This window comes from Protopterus annectens, chromosome 8.part1, assembly GCF_019279795.1.
Source record: "Protopterus annectens isolate FY-2018-M chromosome 8.part1, PAN1.0, whole genome shotgun sequence".
NCBI lineage: Eukaryota > Metazoa > Chordata > Ceratodontiformes > Protopteridae > Protopterus > Protopterus annectens.
In genome coordinates, this window is record NC_056742.1 from 107,412,832 (window position 1) to 107,435,442 (window position 22,611).

General features: G+C 37.4%; 1 protein-coding gene across 1 annotated transcript in view; it reads left to right on the forward strand.

The window, feature by feature from the left end:
* Positions 1-3,588: 3,588 nt before the first annotated feature.
* SLC7A10 (solute carrier family 7 member 10) overlaps positions 3,589-22,611 on the forward strand; it is a 363,114-nt gene continuing 344,091 nt past the window's right edge. Inside the window, exon 1 of the mRNA XM_044081727.1 lies at positions 3,589-3,812. Within this exon, the coding sequence (XP_043937662.1) occupies positions 3,650-3,812 (163 nt within the window). The 5' untranslated portion in view covers positions 3,589-3,649. The remainder of the gene's footprint in view (positions 3,813-22,611) is intronic.

Genomic DNA, 22,611 nt, shown 5'->3' on the forward strand with positions numbered 1-22,611 from the left:
TGCAGGAATGAACAGCAGAGATTGCTGCTAGCATTTTATATTTGCAGCATCAGAGCTGCTGTTTTTAAGTCTATGCATGTGATAGAGTAAACATCCAACCCTCAGGGGATGGGGCAGGAGCTTACTTCTTGAAAGAACGACTGTACAACTATACAACATGAGATTCATGTGCATGTCATTATTTTAATCCTGCAATTTGCATATTATTATTTTTCAGCAAATTGTAGATTCGGTAGTTATAGCTTCTGAATTTTTTATCATTTGTACTTGATGTAATGATTTTTTATTTTTTGGTGCTGCCACCCTTTCAGAAAACACGTACATGAAGACATTCTTATATGTATAATACACAGCATGACCAGCTGCAGGTTCATTGCTCCTAATGAAGTTATTGTGTGTGTGTGTGTGTGTGTGTGTGTGTGTGTGTGTGTGTGTGTATGTATGCACATGTATGCATGCATATTTGTGTTTGTATCTCTCTGTTTGTATTTGTGGTGTTCACTATTATACATTGACATAGGCAAATAATACCTTTAGCTGATATAATCAAATAAAAATTCAGTGCTTCTCTAAGGCATATGGGGGTGCTGGTTACCCTGAAAGAGGTCCTTGATTGGTATGACTGGTGCCTTGCAAGGTCTTTTCAGCTGTGTCTTCACTGCTCCCCAGCCTGAGGAATGCTAATAATCCAGGTGAGACAGGTGTTAGTATAACCACATGCATCACTCCAGGTAAAGGACATTTCCTTGCTGCAAAACAGGTATCCGGTGTACTGTTCAGAGCACTTTACCTCTAATAAATCCCACAATTTTTTTTCACATGTGACCATGTTGTCTGTTGCATGACTGGTAGAACAATGACTGTAGCAAACAGGATAATTTGATCTGTGTGGCACTGTTATTCTGCTTATCTTGGGCACATGATAAAAAAGGAAATGATGATGCTTTTGTATTTTATGAAGCTCAGAAGCTCAGTGTCTCTGAATTACTGATACAAAGACTGTATGGGTACATATATGATGCAGCATCGTTAATACTAACATGGCAGGAAGTAGCCATGACACTAGCTAGGGCTTTGCATTTCCAGGGCTGCTTGCCATACCTATACTGACATTAAAACCATAACCTGGACATGTGAAAGGTAAAGGCATCAATATAAGAAAGGCCCATCTAGGTAAAATCATATACAGGACTAAAGTAGCTCAAAAAAAAGTATGGAATTGCAGGTATACCTGAAGAACTATGAAGGGAGATAAATTATTGAATTAAAATTTATTTCCAAGCACAAATGACAATTAATAGATGTATTGTAATTTTTTTCAAGCATTCTAATGGAAGCAATATAGCTGTACACACCACTATCCTTTATAAAAAATACCTGTGCAATGCCTGTACAAGAATACGTCTGAAAACAGAGCTGGGACAGCTGAAACTAGAGGTTGAACAGCTTATGGTTGATGTGGAAAAGTATTTTTTGATTGAAAGATTACTTATGTTTCATAGGTTCATAGGTTCATAGGTTCATACTAGGCTATCTGCCCGAGGGCATTTACAAGCCTAGCCCATAGTTTTGTGGCTTACACCACCCCTTTAGTATGGGGAACTATACCCATTATTTTGCTGTGCCTCTGTTGAGCAGTGACACTGAGGTAATCCCTGGGGTATATCTGCGATCTCCCATCCATTGGTCAAGATTTCTCTTGAACAAGGCCAGCGAGGTGCTCTGCCTCACATATACCGGGATTTTATTCCACAGCATAGGGAGTCTTTGGGTGATGAATCTATCCCTCCAGCGCGTCCTATTAATAGCCGTGTCGAGGTTTAAGTCTCCCGCCCTTGTGGCTCTGACCACTAAACGGGGAATTCAGAATCTGGTGGACAGTTCATACTTGCCTGGCAAAGACCTTGCATTATCATGAAGATCAAAACAAAAGTTATTTTATGCATAGATTATTAATGAGATAAAAAAATGACAGACAAAGTGAGCACTGCCTTCTATTAGATTCTGCTTTGTTTCATCACTGTTCATACTTTATGATGAATTGATGCTTCTAGGTAACTAGTTGGTCTGGCTGTCAGCCTTACTGATTCCTTCCTAAGATTTAAAAATGAGGTAGCAGTGAGCTGTTGTCTCAACAAAGATTACCCGCTGTCTATATATCAAAGTATGAATGCCCTATTTCTAGGGGGATGGTGTGCCTTAGCAGTCACCATATCTCATGTAGTATATATTTATTAGAACAACATAAAGGTTGCAAACTGAAGTTGAAAATGTGCTTTGTATAACTAGTTCACCTGGTTTACTGTCTAGGAAAATCTGTATGCTATGTGGCCATGAACAAACACCCACTCTGTCTCCTTTTAAAGATAATGTATAGAAGTGATATTGTTCAATTAGCAAAACCAAAAAAAAATGAAGATTTACACACTTTACTGAAATATAGAACCTCATTATTGTAACTGTCAGATAATACAAGACTCTAGTATTCTTAACTGTAATGACACCAACTAATATGGCAGTCAACAAGTATTCAGAATAGTTTCATAAATCTCCCTTCATTGGGCTTCGTATAACATGACTGAAGAGCAAACGTTAGAAAATATCTACATACTATAGTCATGATGTCAGCTGTTTGTAGATTGTGAATATCACGCATGGTAATTATTTTGTCTGTCCATATCAATCAGTGTCCCAGGGCTAAATATCACTGCACCTTGCCAAACACTTAACTGGTGTATAGTCCATGGACCAGCTAGTTCTATAGCATGGATTGTGCAATTCCTGCTAACTTAAACTTCAGCAACTTAATTCTTAAGGAATAGTGCAATAGTTGTTACACTTGCCAAGCTTTTAGATAATAGGGCACACAGTGTATATGATTCACAATGCACTGCTTCTCTGAACACCACTACATGAATCCTTATAGGGCTGGCCTATACCACATTCTCTCTGCTGGACACACACACACACACACACACACACACACACACACACACACACACACACACATACAGGAATAAGTGTGATTATGTGCGCGCGTGTGTGTGTGTGTGTGTGTGTGTGTGTGTGTGTGTGTGTGTGTGTGTGTGTGTGTGTTTAAAATACAAAAATTCCAAGCTATTTCTCTCATTCTTTACATAAAACAAAGACAAGCATTTTTTATGTTCTTTCAAACTTACACACCCTTGATTTTAGTGCCATCTGGCACAGAAATGTAAGAATTTTTTCCTAGCACACTCTCCTTGTTGTACATATTTTTTCTTGCAACTAACCACGCTTTCAGCGGAATTATTAGGTTGTAGATATCAAAATTCACTCAATATCAGTATACCTGTAAATGCATATTACGTAAATGAAGCTGAAAAAAATGTATTTTTATATAAGGTAAAGTAAATGCCAAAATAGCTTCAGGCAAACAGGTTCATGAAATTCAGTCTTCATATGACCACTAGAGGGCAAATTAAAGGCAGCTCTATATTCAAAAATCTTTGCTTCATTTGATGTACACAAGAGCCAAGTTTCATGTTTTTTATTACAAAGTGAGCGATTCTTCTGACTTGGCTTTGAACTACTTAGTATTCAGCTCTTCATGTCAGCGCATGCGTTTCCCATTGAGTTTCATCAATGAAGTTAGACAAGACGAGCAAGGATGGGTAGAAAAAGTCAGCAAAGAATTATTAAGAGATCTGAAACTTTTCAAGAGCCAGTTCTAACTATGTTAGGAAATAAAGATTCGGATTTAAAGAACAGCCCAGAAAGAGTAACTTTACGAAAAGAGATAGGCTTGATCAGTGCTTGTGCAATTATAATAGGTAAGACTACGTTTTTTGGTTACTCAGTAAGGAATACTTAAGAAAAGAATCAGCAGAGAACATAATGCTTTAAAAATTATTCAGAAAAGAAAAGAAAATATGCTTCCTGCAAAATGGCATGTAATAAATTGTTTTAATTATGACTACCTATATCTGCAAAAGCAGTTCTTGGATAAGTATAATTTTTTTTTTCTGCACCTTGAGTCATAGTCTTTAACTATTCAAGTTTATTTTAACAAATGCCATCACAGGAGTTGTTTAGTTTTACCTCCTAAATTGTTATACTCCAAATTATGACACTGCAGTCGAAACAGCCTTTTTTAGTAAAATTGTGACTTTAAGTTAAGACATAGAATATGAAATTGATGCTGATATTGTATGTAGTCCTTGTATCTCCTTCTGAATCCAGCTAAAAATCTGTGTAGGTATAACTTTATGACACTTTTGTAAGTTGCTGAGAAACAATTAGACTTAGGCTGCAAAGCGTGGTGGACAAGGAAGTGTTTCTGTTTGCAGTATAGTTCATAAACCAGGTGATATTATTTCAGAATGTGGTATTTGTTACTCAGATGTAAGTGTTTCCAGTTTTTCAAGTTAATCATGCGACTGAGTATGATTTTTGACAGTTTTGCCTTAAGATGCCATCTTTATTTATATAATTGTAAACAGGGTGTGTTTAGACAGCATTGCTGAAAATATTTGCAAACTCAGTGGATTTGCAATGTAGAACATGCAATTAGTATGTCTGTATAAATTTCATCTTGCTTTGCATCTAGGATATTTTGATATATTAGTAATACTACCACTTTATTAACCAGGTAGGCCCACTGAACACACAGTCCCTTTTCAAGACTGACCTGGGAACAATGTCTGGTTAAGTGACTTGCTTAAGGTGACATCGTAGGCAAATGAGAGCTTAGGAAGTCAAACCTATACCATAGAAGCTATACCTCACAGCCTCCCCCAATTGCCAGAAGACATATTAAAATAAATCATTATTTTACTATAAAAAGATTAAAATGAGAAGATGAGTTGATGCACGTAAATGCAACAAGGCTAATAACTGTAAAATTATAACTTCACCACACAGTGGCGTCACATTCAACAAGAAAGGGAGTACTTAAATAGCTGCACATTTCTTAAAACTCTGAATGCATGACGGTGATGGTTGTAAGGAATTAAATAAGTAGACAAGCAATGGTAAAATAGATCCCATTTAAAATACAGGAATATGTTTTAAAAGCTGGTTTAGAGAGCGTTTGTATTCTGTAATACTGTTCATCTAGCTATTCACGTCATAATCAACAGACCACTGGTACACCACAGTATATATAGAAATAAAAAAAAGGACATTATTCCTCTCTAATAGCAAAATACTGCAGGTATGGCACATGTTTCTGGATCAATAGTCAGACTCAGTTTAATACATTCTTTTTTCTTTTTAGGCTACTTGCCACCTAAGATTATCACTATAGTGGCCCCACAAAAATCTGCATGCATACTACTAGTATTATCCATACACTAGGGCCAGTATACTGTATAACAGACCTGCAGCTTTGTGAATCTGCTCCCCTCATTATCATTCATTATTTATTTGTTTATACATATTTCTGATTCCCTACACTTTAAATACCATGTTGTTCTGACAGATCTTCCACCTTAACCATCTAATTTCTTATGCAAGCTGTTATCCAAGAACAAAGTTAGTGTTTTTTTCTTTTTACTGTTCCTGGTTATTATCCTCAAGGTCAGGGCTGGCCTTAACAATGTGGAGCCAAGTTGGTGCTAGCTGAGGGGGGTGTAAAAGATCCCATGGTATCTACCAAAAAGAATATAGGAAGATGCCCTGGACTACTTTCCCCTGGTAGTAGTAGTAGCAGTATAAATACCAACACAGAACGCTGCTGAAAAGAGGTCACTATCCTTGTGGGACTAACCTAGTCAACAAAGGATAAATAAATAAAAAAATGTTTATTTATTAGCTTATATTTTGTCATAAGACTAATTAAGAGAGAGAAGCAAACTGTTAGACTCATGGATTACCCCCATATCCTACACTAACTGTAGCTCATCTCTCAGGGTCTTCTTAACTCACTCAGACACACTGTAAGAGGTCTGCTTGGTGCGCTGCTGAGGACTGTTGTATACATGGTGCTTCATCAGGTTGGTGCACCATGGATTACCAGTAAATATGTGCCTAAACTACTTAAATAATGCATGGATCTCCTTAAGTTAAGAAAGAGATAATTGCACATTTCCCCTTCTTTCTTCCTCCTGTACAATTTTTGTATCTTTTCTCTCTTTTATGTCTCCTTCCTTTCCTTTCCATTCCTCTCCTCATTTAACTTATGCCTTACCCTCCTTCATATCCCATTCCCAACAGTTATATATACTGTAAATACTTTGTTTTTGTACATTGTTTCCAGAAAAAAACATTATACTGTATGTTATAACAATGTAAAAGTACACTCCTGATGTATTTTACTGACTGAATTATTGTATCACGTCTGCTTATGATTGAGTTCATTGATGTCACCTGCCAAAATGAATTATGCCTTTCTGCATCCTTGTTCTTACATTACCACTGTTGTAGTAATATTGATTAAAGTTTATTCTTTCCTTGGTTGTATTTCTGCCATGCTCAGCCTGAAATGGTCTAGGGGGATCAGAGTACTACCTTGTTTAACAAACTTTAAGTAAATGAATAAAATAAATAATAGAACAGTCTCTGGAATTTAATAAACTCTACCTAATCTGGCATCTTTGGGAGGTGCTGAAGATAACACACTCAATTTAAAGGTGAAACATGGTAAAATCTTCTGTCTCATCACAGTCCCCAGCTCTTGTTTTCCATGTCCAAAAGTACTTAGATGCCAGGAAGTACTAGACAAATGAGTTAATGGGGATTTACTTAATAGTTGTGGGATGACTGGGGGCCCAAAAAAGAGATTATACTCTCATCTCATGTTACCCCTTTCATCTTGGACTTCCAACCATCTCCTCCAGTTGCTCTGAATAGTAAGAGTCCCGTACCAGTTAATTCTCATACCAAGTAAGCTTTCCAGAAAACCACATAAATTTGTTAAATGTCATCAGAATGCTCAACAAAAGTAATACTTTCATGTCTCTCCCTAGAAATTACTTTTCTCACTGACCACTCCACTTAAAACATTTTTGAGTTTATTTTTATTTAATTATTTATTAAACTGGATATGTCATAGCCATATGCCAGGTCACAAAGGTAACATTAAGGTTTACATGCAGAGATAGTTTAGGATAGTCACTAAACATCATGTTTTGGCAGGTGGGATGAAACCAGAATAACTTATGAAACCATATGAAGAACATGCAAATCTACACAGCTTGTTTAGCATACTGTAACAGACTCCCCCCCACACACACACATACAAAAGAAAAACTTCTCTCCAATCCAGTCCAACTATTTTCTAGCTTTAAGTGCCTGCTTGTTCCCTATTTGCTTTGTGACTGAAACTGTGATAGCCCTGCAGTATCTATGAGTCAAACTGTTTCTGTTATTGATTTTCCACTTTCAGCCAAATAAATCATATTTTTGTCCAGATCGTGCTCCCCCGCACAGGACAGATACTTCTTTTTTTCAGTTTTCTGAGATTGTCTTGCTCATATCTGTAAGTGCAGATAGCATTTCTCTGCCATACTGTTCAACTGTTAACATTCTGCCACAAGTCTTAATGATCAGTAGTTACCTCACATCACAGTGTCTTGTGATTTTTATTTTTTTATGCTTCCAAGTGTTTTATTTTCATGCTGAGACTGCGTACTCGACAGCTGTTTTGAGTAAATGCATTCATTACCATCCATTCATAAATCCCATGGGAGCAAGAGAAAAAAAAAAGAAAACACTGCCTCGCTATCAGCCTTTGAATTTAGCCTGCTCTTATTATCTTCTGACATACAGTAGTAACTGGGGAGATACACAAAGCCAGATGGGTAATTTGATCAGTTTTGGGTTGAAGACACTGTTGAACTGTGAACCACAGAAACTAACTACTGTAGTATCATGAACAGCTAACACTGTGAACCATACAAGACATGTGAAGATGTGGTTACTAATAATACTGGATTAGCCAGTAGTTCAATGCATGTTGAAAAATATCATCCACTCCATTTACAAATCTTGTAATTAATACTGGAACAGGACTACCAGTAGAAAAATGCTGTGCACTCTGCCACAGTGTCACTCAGACAAATCCCTGTTCAACATAAAGCATAATGACTCTCTCATAGCCTAGCCTGGACCCCCTTCAAGGACCGGGGCCCTATTGGGCCAAATAGGTCCACGTGGCGTAAGGCCGACCCTGCTCAGGGTCTTATCTTCAGACCTGCAAATGATATAATTTCGTTAGATATTCATTGCTATCATAATATGTTTATTGTCCTCAGATGTCTTATTTTTCACAAATGCTACATCTAGAAGTAATCCTGCATGTCAGTTGCCCAACCATGATAAATAAGTAGGTAACTATAAGCAAGTTTTACATTATGCTAATATGTGTTTTTGATCATTTTACTCTCACTGCATCACACCAACTGTTGCATATTGTTGATCCACATTATATCATCATTTACAATTTTACTTCATTTTAATTTTTTCTAATTGAGAATTTATTTACATTGCATTGGTTTTAGCATTCACTGTGCCAACTATGTTTACAAATTTATGTCATTTTATTATTTATTTTTCTAGTTATGGTTCATAGGTTGGTACTAGGCTATTGGCCCTAGGGCCTATACAAGCCTAGCCATAACAATTCCCTTGCTATTTCTTCCCACACTATTTATTCTCATGGACCCCTGTCTAGCAGGGCAACTGACGTGATCCCCAGGGTGAATTTCCTTTCTCCCATCTAGTCATCAAGGTTCCTTTTGAAGAGGGCCAAAGAGGCGCTCTGCTTGACATGTATGGGCAGCCTATTCCAGAGTCTGGGGAGTCTCTGGGTCAGGAACCTAATCCTCCAGCATGTTTTGTTTATTGTGATGACAAGATTTAGATCCCTGGAGCATGTGGCTCTGAGGGATTGGGATTTCTTTAAGTGTAGAATGTCCAACAGCTCTGGGTTTGACATGGCCTTGTATGTTAAGCAGAGATTGCCTCAAAGTAGACGATATGCGACAGAGTATAGCTGGAGTTTAAGGTGGTCAGCATAGGGCATCTGCTTTAGGCCTGTGATTCTTTTAGTGAGGTATTTCTGTGGCCTTTCCAGTTGTTGCAGATGTCTTGAGAGGTACATACCAAATGGGGCGTTGTATTCTATTAATGGGTCTAATAAGGGATAAGTACAGTGGGACAATGACCTCTTTTTTTCTGGATGAAAAGCCCTTAGTGATAAGGTGTGCCACATAGAAGGATTTCCTGACTGTTGTGGCGATGTGGTTTTTGAAGGTGAGACCACTGTCCACCTGTGTCCCTAAGTCTCTTATCACATTTTCGGTGTTTAGTGTACTGCCACCTATGTGATAATTCACGAGTACTTGTTTTTTCCCAAAGAGGATAACTATACATTTCTTGGCATTGAGTTTGAGCCCATGGCTCTGGCACTAAGCATCTGTTTCTGTAAGGCCCTTTTGTAGAGTATCCACATAATTTGGGGATTCAGTAATGGCTCCCAGTTTGCAGTCATCTGTGAACTTTGTTAGCCAGAGTCCCTTAGTGTTGGCCTGTACTTCAGAGAAGTAGATGCCAAACAAGAGAGGTCCGAGGACTGAACCCTGAGGTACTCCACTTGTCACTTGTCTGGAGCTGGATTTGGAGTCAGCTACTTTTACAGTGTGGGTTCTGTCAGTAAGCCAGTTGGCAACCGATCGAGTGATGTAGGGATTAATGCCCAGCTTAGTAAGTTTATCTATGATTCCAGAGTAAGGAATGGTGTCAAAAACGTTGGCGAAGTCCAGATAGGCTCTGCGGACTGCCTTACCCTCATCCACGGCTCTGGAGACTGATTGGTTCAGGAGACAAGATTGGCCCTTCACAAACCCAAACTGGGTGGGGTCCAGTGTTTTAAGGTTGCCAATGTCTTTGTCTATAAGTTCCATGATAATACCTTCCATGGCCTTGTAGATCAAGCTTGCCAGACTGATGGGGCGGTAGTTCCCTGGATCCAAGATGGATCCCCCCTTGTGGAGTGGGATAACTGTAGCTGTGTACCACTCAGTGGGCACGATGCCTGAGGTGAGGGTATGATTAAGCATGACACTTAGGTGATGTGCCAGTTCATTTTGTAGTTCATGTAGTACACAGCCCGGGATGTCATCTGGTCCCATGGATGCTGTATTCTTAGCTTTGGAGAGTGCGTTTTTTACCTGTGTGGCCATTATTACCAGAATTTGGCAATCTTCCAGTATTGAGATGGGCCATTTATGGGGTGAGAGGGGGTTAAAGTTGGCACTGAATCGATCTGCCAAAATATTGGCAATATCCTTGGGATCAGTATATTTAATGCCATTCTGTTGTAGCTCAGAGCAGACCTGAGCATTGCCATTTAGATTCGTCACAGAGTTATAGAATGCCTTGTGGTTGTCAATTTTATTTTCATAACTAGCTTTGGAGCATTTTATGAGGGATCTCAGCTTCTTACTGAGGCAGGTAAGGGAGTTTTTTGCATCCTGGGATTTTCCCCTTTTCTGCAACAGTTTTTTCCTTTTGTTGTAAAATTTGTTTATGGCAGGGGACCACCAGATTGGCGTCCTTTTTATGAAAGAGAGCATCTTGGTTCTATTTGGGATGGTACGATTCATGCATGAGTGGATGTACTTGTACAGTGCCTTAGTGTGGGACTCAGCAGTCGAACTTTCAGTTCCCGTCTGCATGGGTGTCATGAAGTTGGACTTGGAGAAGTTTCTTATGGAGGTTTCCTTTCTGGGGGGGGGGTAGGATGTGGATGTTAAGGGTGATTAGATTATGGTCTGACCTGACCAACGAGGCGGTGACCATAGGTGTGGAGCATCAATTTCCCATGTTGGTAATGACCAGGTCTAGGATATTGGAGCCCCTGGTGGGACTATGGATTAGTTGATCCAGGGCATTGGAATTTATGAATTCCAAGAACCATTGGGCAAAGGTGTTGGTGCATGAGTAGTTTTCCCAGTTAATGGCAGGGTAGTTGAAATCACCCAGTATTAGGGTAATATTTTCTAGTATGTATAGAAAGGTGTAGTGAGAATCTTGGGGCATGGTGGGGGATCTGTAGCAAGCTACAATTTGGATTGCAGTCTTACCTAGTGTTAGTTGCACCTGGAGAATTTCAGATGCATTGTGTTGGGCAACTAACCTGGTGGTGTGAATATCCTTGGTGAATATGGACACTTCTCCACCTTTAGTGTTTCGATCCTAGTTTGGTAGCCGAAAAGTGTGGTAAGAGTTGTAGCCTGGTATTGCAGGGCTGCTCTCTGGAGCCTTGAACCAGGTCTCAGTTACTGCACAGATACAGATGTTCTCCATTTTTAGGAGTGCCTCGAAAGAGTGCATTTTGAGGTTTAGACTTCTAGCATTGAGTAGCATTACCTTCAGATTTTGCATGCTTGTACCTGTTACAGTGGTGGTTTTGTCCTTTGACCTTTGCCTAAAAAAGGCACTATAGGATTGGCAAGAGCCTTAGCCAGTAACCTGAATCCCAGGGGCGACAGGTGCAGACATCTCTGGCAAAGCATTGTGGTCTGTCAATCATGTCATCCCAGGCAGACAGATACTGGATCCCCTTTGAATGACACCAGAAGCTTAGCCAATTGTTGAAGTCAATCATTTTGTCCTTATATTGCAGTATCATTTTGGGCAAAGGCAGGATGCTACTCAGGGCTAGGGTCATACCTGCCTGGGCCATATGATCCCAGAGCTCTTCCATGTCTCTTTTCATGTAGTCCAGGGAGGTACGTATCAAGTCATTCACTCCAGCATGGACAATGACAGAGTCATATTTGTACTTGTTGTGAAGTGACTTGAGTGCATGAGTTATGTAGCAAATCCTGGCACCCAACAGGCAGCTCACTGTAATTTTCTTCTTGTTCAGCCTGGTGAGTGGGACATCAGTGTGCCTATAGAGTCACCTCTGACTAAAGTGTTAGGTACGCTATCTTGCCTTAGGGGCTGTTGCTGGGTGGCGCACTGGTGTTGTGAGCTATGTGACACTTTGGTTGTGATTGGTGTTTGTTTACGTTTCAGCTTTGGAGGTCCTTGTTGCTTGGGCAGGTTACAGTTAAGGGCCTCCGTATATGTGGATTTAGTGTTGTTATGTGTGGGTGTTGGTGGTGTGAGTTTAGAAGGGCTATGTGTTGCTTGAGGTGTAGTGCAGGTGTTAACCTTCTCCTCTTGACTGTCTAGCACAATCTTGGGTGGAGAGAGCGTTGCTTCCAGTTTGGCTATGTAAGTGCATCTCTCACAGGTTGCAGTGTTGGGTGGTAGGAGGAGAGGGTTGTCTATGTACATGAGGCAATTGCTGCATTGCCCCAGTATGCCCAGATTCACCAGGTGGACAGTAGAAATCAACGGAAGCTGACCCTTGGACATGCCTGGTCCGGTGTTTTTTTTTTTTTTTTTTTTTTTTTTTTAAGTACAGGAACACTTTGGATTTACATTGCACTGCTTTTATCATTCACCATGGCTATTATGTTTACAATTTTATATAATTTTATCTTTTTCTAGTTATAAATTTATTTGCATCCCACTGATTTCACAATTCACCGTTGCTATTATCCATAGGTTGATTTGTGATTAGGTATTTTCCTTAACATTTTAGGAAACCTCAGCCCTTTGATCACCTTTTTCTGCATAACATTGTTAAACTTTGCTACACTTTGGGGAATTGCAGGTTGTGGTATTTGGGGCATTGCAGGTTGTGGTATTTGGGGCTATGCTCCTGAAGTGTTGGAATCTATAGTGCAGGAAGAATAATTTATCCCTGTGTTATTGTTGTCTAAGTACATCAGGGTAAAGCAAACAAAACAGGAGGAGCTTCCTTCTGCATTAGAGAATCTAAAAAACAATCATACATGCAGAAGCCAGCAGTCTTTAATAGGAATAAGTCACATCCAATGAAGTTAAAAAAATACTTTATTATACAACAATCAGCTAAGTGCTTTCATCTTGCATAGGTCTTCATCTGAACTATCTGTGGAATACTCATCAAATGTTTCATATAACTTTTAATCACATGATTTCTACCAAGTGACATGAGAATCAAAGTTCATTCAGTTATTTGTAAACAACTTCTTAATATTAGAAAACAGTATTAGGCAATTAACTCTCTCTTAATAATACAACCACTGAAGTGAAGTCACTTCTCATAGCAAATTATTAAGGATGATAGTGGATGATAATCTTAAATTTGACCTGCATATACAAAATTGCATAAGAAAAACTCATAAAAACTAGGGATGCTTTATAGAGCCCAAACCGTTCTCACTAACATAACTAAAACTACACTTGCCTCTGCTTATTTCCTCCCCACACTTCTTTAAGGTGGTCCCAGCCTTACCAACTTTCAGATATTACAAATATCAAAACTTGAACAATGGTATAACAAAGTTGCTAAATTTATAGCAAATACCCTTTTCAGAAGGCACCATTGTATAGCACTAAAAAAGCCTAAACTGATTGGAACTATCACATAAGCTAACATATACACAGCTTCTTAACACCTGTAAAATTATCCAGAATCCATCTACTTGTCCAGCAGTAAATAATCTACACAACTATGTTCCCAGTCAGTCATTATGATCCAATGACCAAAAATGTCTGTCCACAAGCCTATCAGAACTGATGGGCATTGTCTGTATTCGGGTCTACTTCATAACAGTGAAATTTCATAACATTGAATTTCATAACACTGAGACCAAAACATTTAAATCCCAAAACACTGAAAACCCAAAACATTGAAAACTCAGAACATTGAAAGTGTGCCACATAACACTGAAAACTACAATGCATATGTAAATAACATCCTCTTCATCTACAAAAAACACCTAACTAAGAAACATGCTTTCTATTACGTTTCTGCAGAGGGGCAAGTCCGCCTGCACCCCCACACCCCCTTAAATTAAATATACCAACTCCAAGATCACACTATAGTGGAAAAAGGATAATTTCCTAACCTCACTCACTGCAGAAACACAGGAGAAAGTGTATTTGTTAGCTAGGTGTTGTTGTAGGTGGATAGGATCTTATTTACTTGTGCAATGTAGTTTTCAATGCTATGAAGCACACTTTCAATGTTCTGAGTATTCATTGTTTTGGGTTTTCAGTGTTTTGAATTTTCGATGTTATGGTCTCAATGTTATGAAATTCAATGTTATGAAATTTCAATGTTATGAGGTAGACCCCTGTATTCATACCATGTTGCTAAGGCCTAGAACCCCTTATCTTTATTCATCAGACCAATACCCTCGCTCCCATCCTTCAAAACCATTCTCAAAGACTTCCTAGCTAAACACTGACTCTGTTTTTGCTCAACACCAGAATAAACAATATCCCTGAATGTGAACAAACACCTATTCATACTTTATATCTCCTCACTCTCCCTTCTTCACTCACTTCCTTACTACTATCAATTTCTCTCACCTGGTTTTCGTTCTGAATACACCATAAGCCTGATTTTCTCTTGCTTCATGTTGCAGTTCCTATTTGTATTATACTAATTTACCTTTAATTTCTGTATAAACTGACAAACATTTCTGTATTAAATCATTGTCATATAACGTGTATCTATTCCTAACCAATGTTTTCATATTATGTCTAATTTGATACAATTATTTAAACTGTATTTGTTTTTATATTATTTTTAAAGACTGTTCTTAAAATATGTTGTAATACTTTGAAACTTTTCTTCATGGGCCTCCATTGAAAATGGACTCCTACCCAGTCGGACTTTCATGGTAATCAAATGTCAATAAATAAAATAAACAAAGACTATAGCTATACTAGAGATTCAGATATGTATTTTAATTGTAAATAGCATAAAATGCAATAATATATTCAAAGAATTAAAAACACTAAATATAAAAATTCTAAAATAAACAGCAATGAACCATGTGATGCTTATGTTTTTATTTATGCCCAGTGATTCACAAGCGTTTAAGCATAACTGCTGCATTCATTCTCGTATCTCTGCTTTTAACTCCCAGAGGCCACCTCTGGGGTTTACCTGAATCTGTCCCAAAACTACAAATAAGAACTTCCCATACGGTGGACATTCTTGTGTGGTTGCATACGGCATTTTTTAACATGCCTAATAATGTCATAATATTGTTTGTATATCCTTCTGTGTCATGTGTTCTTAGTCTGCCATGGCTAGACTTTCCACTGTGTGATTCCTTAAACCTCCTGTATTAGAGGCAACATGGGATATATGCACATGACCCTTTAAGGACATCAGGTGTTTCAGCTATATGGCAATTCTGAATGTCCATGCCGTTTTTCTTTTTAAGTTTATTTATGGACAAATTCAGGCCAATAAAGCCAAAACCCCATTATTTATTGCCCTGACTTTCTCCATAAATAAATTTAAAAAGAAAAGTTATGGAGATTCAGAATTACCATATAGCTGAAACACATGATGTCCTTAAAGGGTCATTTGCATATATCCATGTTGCCTCTAACACAAGAGGTATAAGGACACAGTGGAAAGTCTAGCCTTGCAAGATTTTTCTTTTGGCTTTTACTGATTGTTTTTTCTGTGTGACCTTTTTACTCATTGTTTTAGTTAAGGTGCTCTCAGTCTTTCACACATAGAAAGAATTGCAAGGATACATAATGCTATATACACAACAGCTTTTATATCACAATTATAATGTTGTTCACACTTAAATAATCTACCCCATTTAATTTAAGCTCTGTAACTTCAAATATATATTTACATTGTGAGCATCCCTGACATTTCAGCATACTCTTTGTAGTTATCTCACTCCCTCTTTTTGTATCCAGTTTTTCCTTAATATTCATATGTCTTTTATATGTGAAGAGTGATGCCTCTCCAGCAATACCAACTATTTCATTAGAACACTGAAATATTTTCAGTTATTTTCAATTACATTTTATCTTGCTACTCTTAGGACTATATTTTAAAATCATGGCTTTCTCATAGCCACAAATATTACTGGTATTCTGTAATCCAGTTCTATACCTCGCATCTCTCCCAAACAGTGACAAACATTTGTTTCTCCTGTCAGCTAACACTTCTTCAATAACTTTGTTCACTAACAGTATGGGATAGCCCCTCTGTAAGAACATTTCTGTTAGTATGCTTATCTCATCATTAAGAATTTCATTATATTTCATAATTCCGTATCGGGTTTGCATGTTCTACCTATGTCTCTCAAAAATCTGCTAAGTGTTTCCACATCAAACTCACCTAAGAATACAGTCATGGGCAGCAGCACTGGTTCTTGATGATACCTATAATGGGGAAGAGTTGGTGTGGTGAGGGAAAGGCTTCAGAAGACAGTGAGGGATATCATTAGAATTAGTGACAAACTCATGGCAATCATACTCCAGCATAAAGATAGGACAAAATTCATAATCTCAGCTTGTGCCCCACAGCATGCTTGCTATATTGAAGAAAAGAGAGCATTCAGAATCAAGTTGCAGGACATACTAGATGTTTGAGGTCATTGGCTGACTGAGGTCAGCTGGACTACAGCTTAGACTAAGCACCTCATTGGTTCTTTTGAAAGCGAAGAAGTTCAGTTGTGAAAAAAAAAAAAAAAAATTTATCTGCTTTTACTGTATTTGTGTTTCTTCCTACTTTATTTTGCTTTTGCATCATCTTAAAAGTACTATAGCAATAACCCACTCCTGGGTGTGGGTAATGCGGGATTTAACCATGGTCGGCGTGGTTTGGTCCCGAAGGTGAAGCCCGAGGGACCAAACAAAGACAACCGTGGTTAAATCCCGCTACACCCAGAAGTGGTTATTATTATCTAATGACATTATTTAAGAAAAGAAATAATTACTTTTCTTAAATAATGGCATTGTATAATGACTCTTTGCTGCCCTTCCGCAGCTGTCTGGTATTCCGCGGCAGTTCTAATGTACTGTGCATGCCTACGCAGTACATCAGAGCTGTGGGCAAAAGCAACGGAGAACGCAAGATCTCCATTGCTTTTTACTGTTTCGCTATGTTAAATGGGTTTAACATAGCGAGACAACTTTAAAATAAGCAACGGAGATCTCCGTTACTTATTTTAAAGCTGTCTCGCTATGTTAAACCCATTTAATATAGCGAGACAGGTTTAAAAAAAAAAGCGATCTCCGTTGCTTTTTACACACTGTGTCGCTATGTTAAAGGAGTTTAACATAGCGAGACAGCTTTAAAAAAAGCAACGGAGATCTGCATTGCTTTTTTTAAACCTGTATCGCTATGTTAAACTCTTTTAACATAGCGAGACAGTGTTTTATACTAACGGAAAAAGTCAGGGCGACCGGACCTTTTTCCATTAGTATATTGAGGGATTTACAACGGGCACGCTGGTTGGGCTGGCCAATCAGCGTGCACGTTTTAGAGGAAGAATTGTATAATCAGTTGTATTTATTACTGCTTGGTGTAACTCATTCTAAGCCTTTTAGTTTAAGCACTTGGGTTTCAGACCAGTTGTTTTACATTAAGAAGGTTTGTGGTCTGCACTGTAGTGGCAGAACAGGTAGCTTACATCCTTCTAAGTTGGGAACTGCTGATTGAGGGCTCAATGTCTGTTATTCTAAAAGTGTATTAGTTCTGGTTTAAGCACTTGGGCTTCAGGCCAGTTATTTTACATTAAGAGGGTTCGTGGTCTGCACTCTTGTGGGAGGAGAGGCTGGACTCTGCCCTTCTGAGCTGGGAATTTCTGGTTAAAGGCTTATAGTGCCTGCATATTTGAACTGTTTCTTACTGAAATTGGTACACCTTGGTTGCTGTAGCATAGACTAGATCCAGGCCTGCTGAATCTAGCTTTGTTTGTATGCTTGTTGTTTGTTTGCTTGTTATTTCCCTGAAATGCTAATTCCACCTAAAACGCGGCTTTTCAGCGCTTCTGTGGATCCCTAGTGATATCTGCATTGCTTACTGTACTTATTTCCTTGTTTGACTTGAAAGAAAGTTACTGTTTGTCATTTTTGCATTTAAGTTACCTGTAACACATTGCATTTAAGTTACTTGGCACTTGCTCACTAAAGCAATTATATAAGTCAGCACTAAAAAATTAAAAGCACTACACCCTCACAAACTCCCCTTGAGTACCTTGTTCCCCATTGGCCCTTTTTTCAATTATAAAGGAATTCCCAATACTATTCTAGCATGTCCAAAGGTCAGTTGTCAGTCTCCTCTCCGGTCCAGCTGGTGAATCTGGGAATCTTGAGGCAATGTTACAACTGCCTCATGTACACAGACAACCCTCTCCTCCTCCTAACAAATTCCAACACATGTGAGAGATGCAACCATATAACCAAACTGGAGGCTAAGCTCTCTCAACTCAGTACTGGTGTAACCAGTCAGGAGGAGAAGGAAACCGCACTCACTACAATTCCAGTCTCATATAGACCTACCACGACAGCAAACCAAACAGATAAACACGCAAAAACATACTCGGAGGCTCTAAATAAAAATCTGCCTAAGCAGCAGAGACCTCCAAAGCAGACACCCAAGCAACCGCTACCCCAAAAACAAAACACGTGCAACACATAGCTCACAAAGCAAGTGTGCCGAACAGTCACAGCCCTTAAGGCTAAACAACACACCTGATACACTTGTAATAGGTGACTATCGTCAGGCACACTGACGTCCCGCTCACCAGGCTGAACAAGGAGAAGGTCATGGTGAGCTGCCTGTCGGGCGCTAGGATCCGCCACATAACACAAGCACTCAGGTCACTCCAAGGCAAGTACAAATATGACTCAGTCATTACGAAAAACAACAAGAGAATGAAATACTTATCAGCAACAACAAGAACAAACAGTGAGTCCCAGCTCTACCTTACAAAATTATAAAATTTATTCAGCTCAAATGAATCTCTCTAACGCCTCGGCCAACAGCCTTTGTAGAGTAAAACAATGAAGCCTTTAAAAATTCAGAATATATACAACATGAAACAATAAATCAATTATACAATCAACCAATTAAAAAAGTATAATACACATTTAAAGTCACAATTCTAAATAAGACTTTGCCAATTACATTCTCTATTCAAACCATAAGGATGTAAAGTACCATATTTCATAATTAAAATAGATTCTTTGTCTCAATATATTCTTTTGCCATTCCAAATTGTTATAATAAAGAGGTACATGTTCCAGTATGGTAACTTTTATACAATCAATCAATATTACAATTATGTACAGAATTAAAATGTTCAGCAATAGGGCTACTAAATTTATTATTTTTTACATCTCTAATATGCTCTTTGATTCTATCTGCTAACATTCTCTTGGTTTGACCAATATAATATTTATTACATGTACAAAAAATAGCGTAAATTATACCTTTGCTCATACAAGAGTATAACCAATGGCCGCATTAATGTTATACCTACTAATGACACTGACACATCGGGTATGAAGAACGTAACACCCGAAGCTCCAGGAGGCTCAGGTTTGGGCATTATGAAAAAATGGGAAAATTCCCGTAAAAGAACTACTACCAATCCGTTTGCCATGGTAGGCAAAAAGAACATCATTCCTGACAATCCGGATGGACAAGATTTGTGCTCCAAACTCGAAAAGCTAATTTTCAAAGAGACATCAACTTTTTATAATATTGGCAGCCTAGAAAGATACATTGAATTAGACATCACACCAAGGGGTTTGAGGTCTATTAAAAACCCATCTACACCGTTTGATCTCACTGATGAGATAGAGCTCAAATTTCATGAACGGTGGATAGCAGCTGCACATCGGTGTAGTGTAGAGTGGGTATCTATCTTAATTGAAAGAGATAATGTAAAGAAAGATAAACTTGTTGTTGAAACAAAACAAGTTTGTGAACAACTAGTTAATATTACCTCGAATTCTACACTAGAGAACTTTCTTATAGGCATTAATATGAAGTTAACCAATTATGAAAAGGATTTGGTGGATCGGAAAAAATCAAAACTAACTAGAGACATACGAGATTACGAACACAAGAGGGCGTTTGTGTTCCCCAACTACCAGAGGAGCCGAAAAAAGAGTGTATCCTTTCAAAAAGGAAATCCGGTCTCCGAACAATTTAAAAACAATAAAAGCTTCCTGTCTGGTGAAAGCGGAGCATCATCGTGGGAAGAAGATGACAGGGAAAACTTTCCCGAATTACCAGGGGCAGCCAATTCGGAAGCCTTTCGAAAGACCTATTCGGAATCCAACGGACATTATGCCAACTCTAGGAAAAGGGGATGGACTAATTCAGAACACCATAGAGACTCGGGCGATGGACAATATAAAAAAGGTAGATGGACATAATTTACATAGTGATATTTCTACTAATAGCTATGTGGTTAACCTGTCGAGTTATAAACTTGATAGTATTGAACTATCTATTTTGAAAAAAGGCCTTAAATTTGTACCTACCTGTTTTCCCAAAAAACATGAGTTAAAGGTTGAATTATTCCAGCTATGTCGGAAAATGCATTTAAGGGAATATTTTTTTAGATTGAATAACAGTTCTAGTAATGATGTTAATTGTTATGCTACCTTAATATCTGATAGTGATATAGAAAGTGATGAGAGTTTCTATTCTTGTTTGTCGGATGATGAAAGTGTAAGTAATGTTTACGGTTTATTGGATACACATATGCTGAAAGCCAGCAGCTGTTTTTTACCTCCCTGTAAAAATCCCAATATACAGAAATTTGAGTCTTTGTTAAATATAATGCTGGATAAAGAATTGGAAGAATTCATGAGTCAAAAGCATTATTATAACCTAACAAAAAATGGAATGGGATAAATTACAGCTATTAAGTAAGAATAATGACATAGTTTTCAAACCATCAGATAAGGGGGGAAAACTTGTTGTATTAAACTCTTGTGACTATTATAGTATGTGCATGAAACACCTTGACAATAAAACTGTTTATTGTAAAACCAACATAGCATATTTAAAGAAGGCAGAAGCCGATTTTAATGCTTTGTTACAGAAAGGCATTAGGTTACACTATTTTACTAAGACAGATGTTGATCGTAAAATAAGTATAAAAAATAATAAAGTGGCAAAATTTTTTTGTTTGCCAAAAATTCATAAAAACCTGGATAGGCCACCTGGCCGTCCTATTGTTTCAGCTTATGGCTATTTTACTTATAACCTTTGTACTTTGTTACATGAAATCTTACTTAAAAAGGTTTTGATGTTACCTTCGTACATTCAAGACTCCTACGATTTCCTTCAAAAAATTAAAGGTATATATTGGACAGAGGGAATGTACTTTATTACTGTTGACGTAGTGAGTCTTTATACAAATATTTCCCATATTTTGGGTTTAGAAGCCATAAAATTCTTTCTAGGTGATAGTCCCAAAACTTATTATATATTGGAATTAGTTGAATTTTGTTTAACTAACAATATTTTTGAATTTAATGGCGTTCTGTATAAACAACTGATGGGAACAGCCATGGGAGCTACTTTTGCGCCAGCTTATGCAAACTTATTTATGGGAATGTTTGAAAATGAATTTTTGTATAGACAACAATTTTTTAAGAACAATGTTATAAAGTATTATAGATTTATCGACAATCTTATTTTCATCTGTAAAGGTGACTTTAATTCATCTGCACAGTTCATTCATGAATTAAATAATAATAAATTTGGTATTAGTTTTAGTGATATACAATTGGGTTGTCAGGTAAACTTTCTAGATATTTCTCTTAAAGGTATTAATGGCCATTTGATACATACTGGCATCTATAGAAAATTTGATGAAATCAGTTGGAAGATGTGGGGCAATAGTTGCCACCCTTCTCATACTTTAACAGCTATTCCTTATGGAGAATTTACTAGAATAAAAATATTAAATACTGATATTAAATTAGCTTATGATGAAGCTCTCAAAGTAGCTGAAGTGTTTATAAATAGAGGATATGATCCAGTAAATGTTAAGAACAGTCTTAGTAAGGTATTTAAAAACAATAATGTTGCAAATATATTCAATAATTGTTATAATTATAACAGTTATAATACACATAAATCAAATGAGGAGAAGATGTTCTTTGTTACCAAACATACAAATTTTTCATATATTAATAAATTAATTATAAAGTATTGGAATTTCATTAAGAAAGATATTATTTCATTAAAAGATACAAAACTAGTTATATCATATAAAAAAGGTAAAAGTATTCAAGATTTTCTAGTACATAGTATTTATAAGAAGCCTAAGACCAGTATATTTAATAATATGAAAGTTGTAGGAACTTTTCCTTGTGGAAATTGTTCCGTTTGTAAGCATATAGTGTCTGAGGTGGTTAAGATAAACGGAAGAAATTTCACCACTAGAGCAAGATACTCTTGTATGAGCAAAGGTATAATTTATGCTATTTTTTGTACATGTAATAAATATTATATTGGTGAAACCAAGAGAATGTTAGCAGATAGAATCAAAGAGCATATTAGAGATGTAAAAAATAATAAATTTAGTAGCCCTATTGCTGAACATTTTAATTCTGTACATAATGGCAATATTGATTGTATAAAAGTTACCATACTGGAACATGTACCTCTTTATTATAACAATTTGGAATGGCAAAAGAATATATTGAGACAGAAAGAATCTATTTTAATTATGAAATATGGTACTTTACATCCTTATGGTTTGAATAGAGAATGTAATTGGCAAA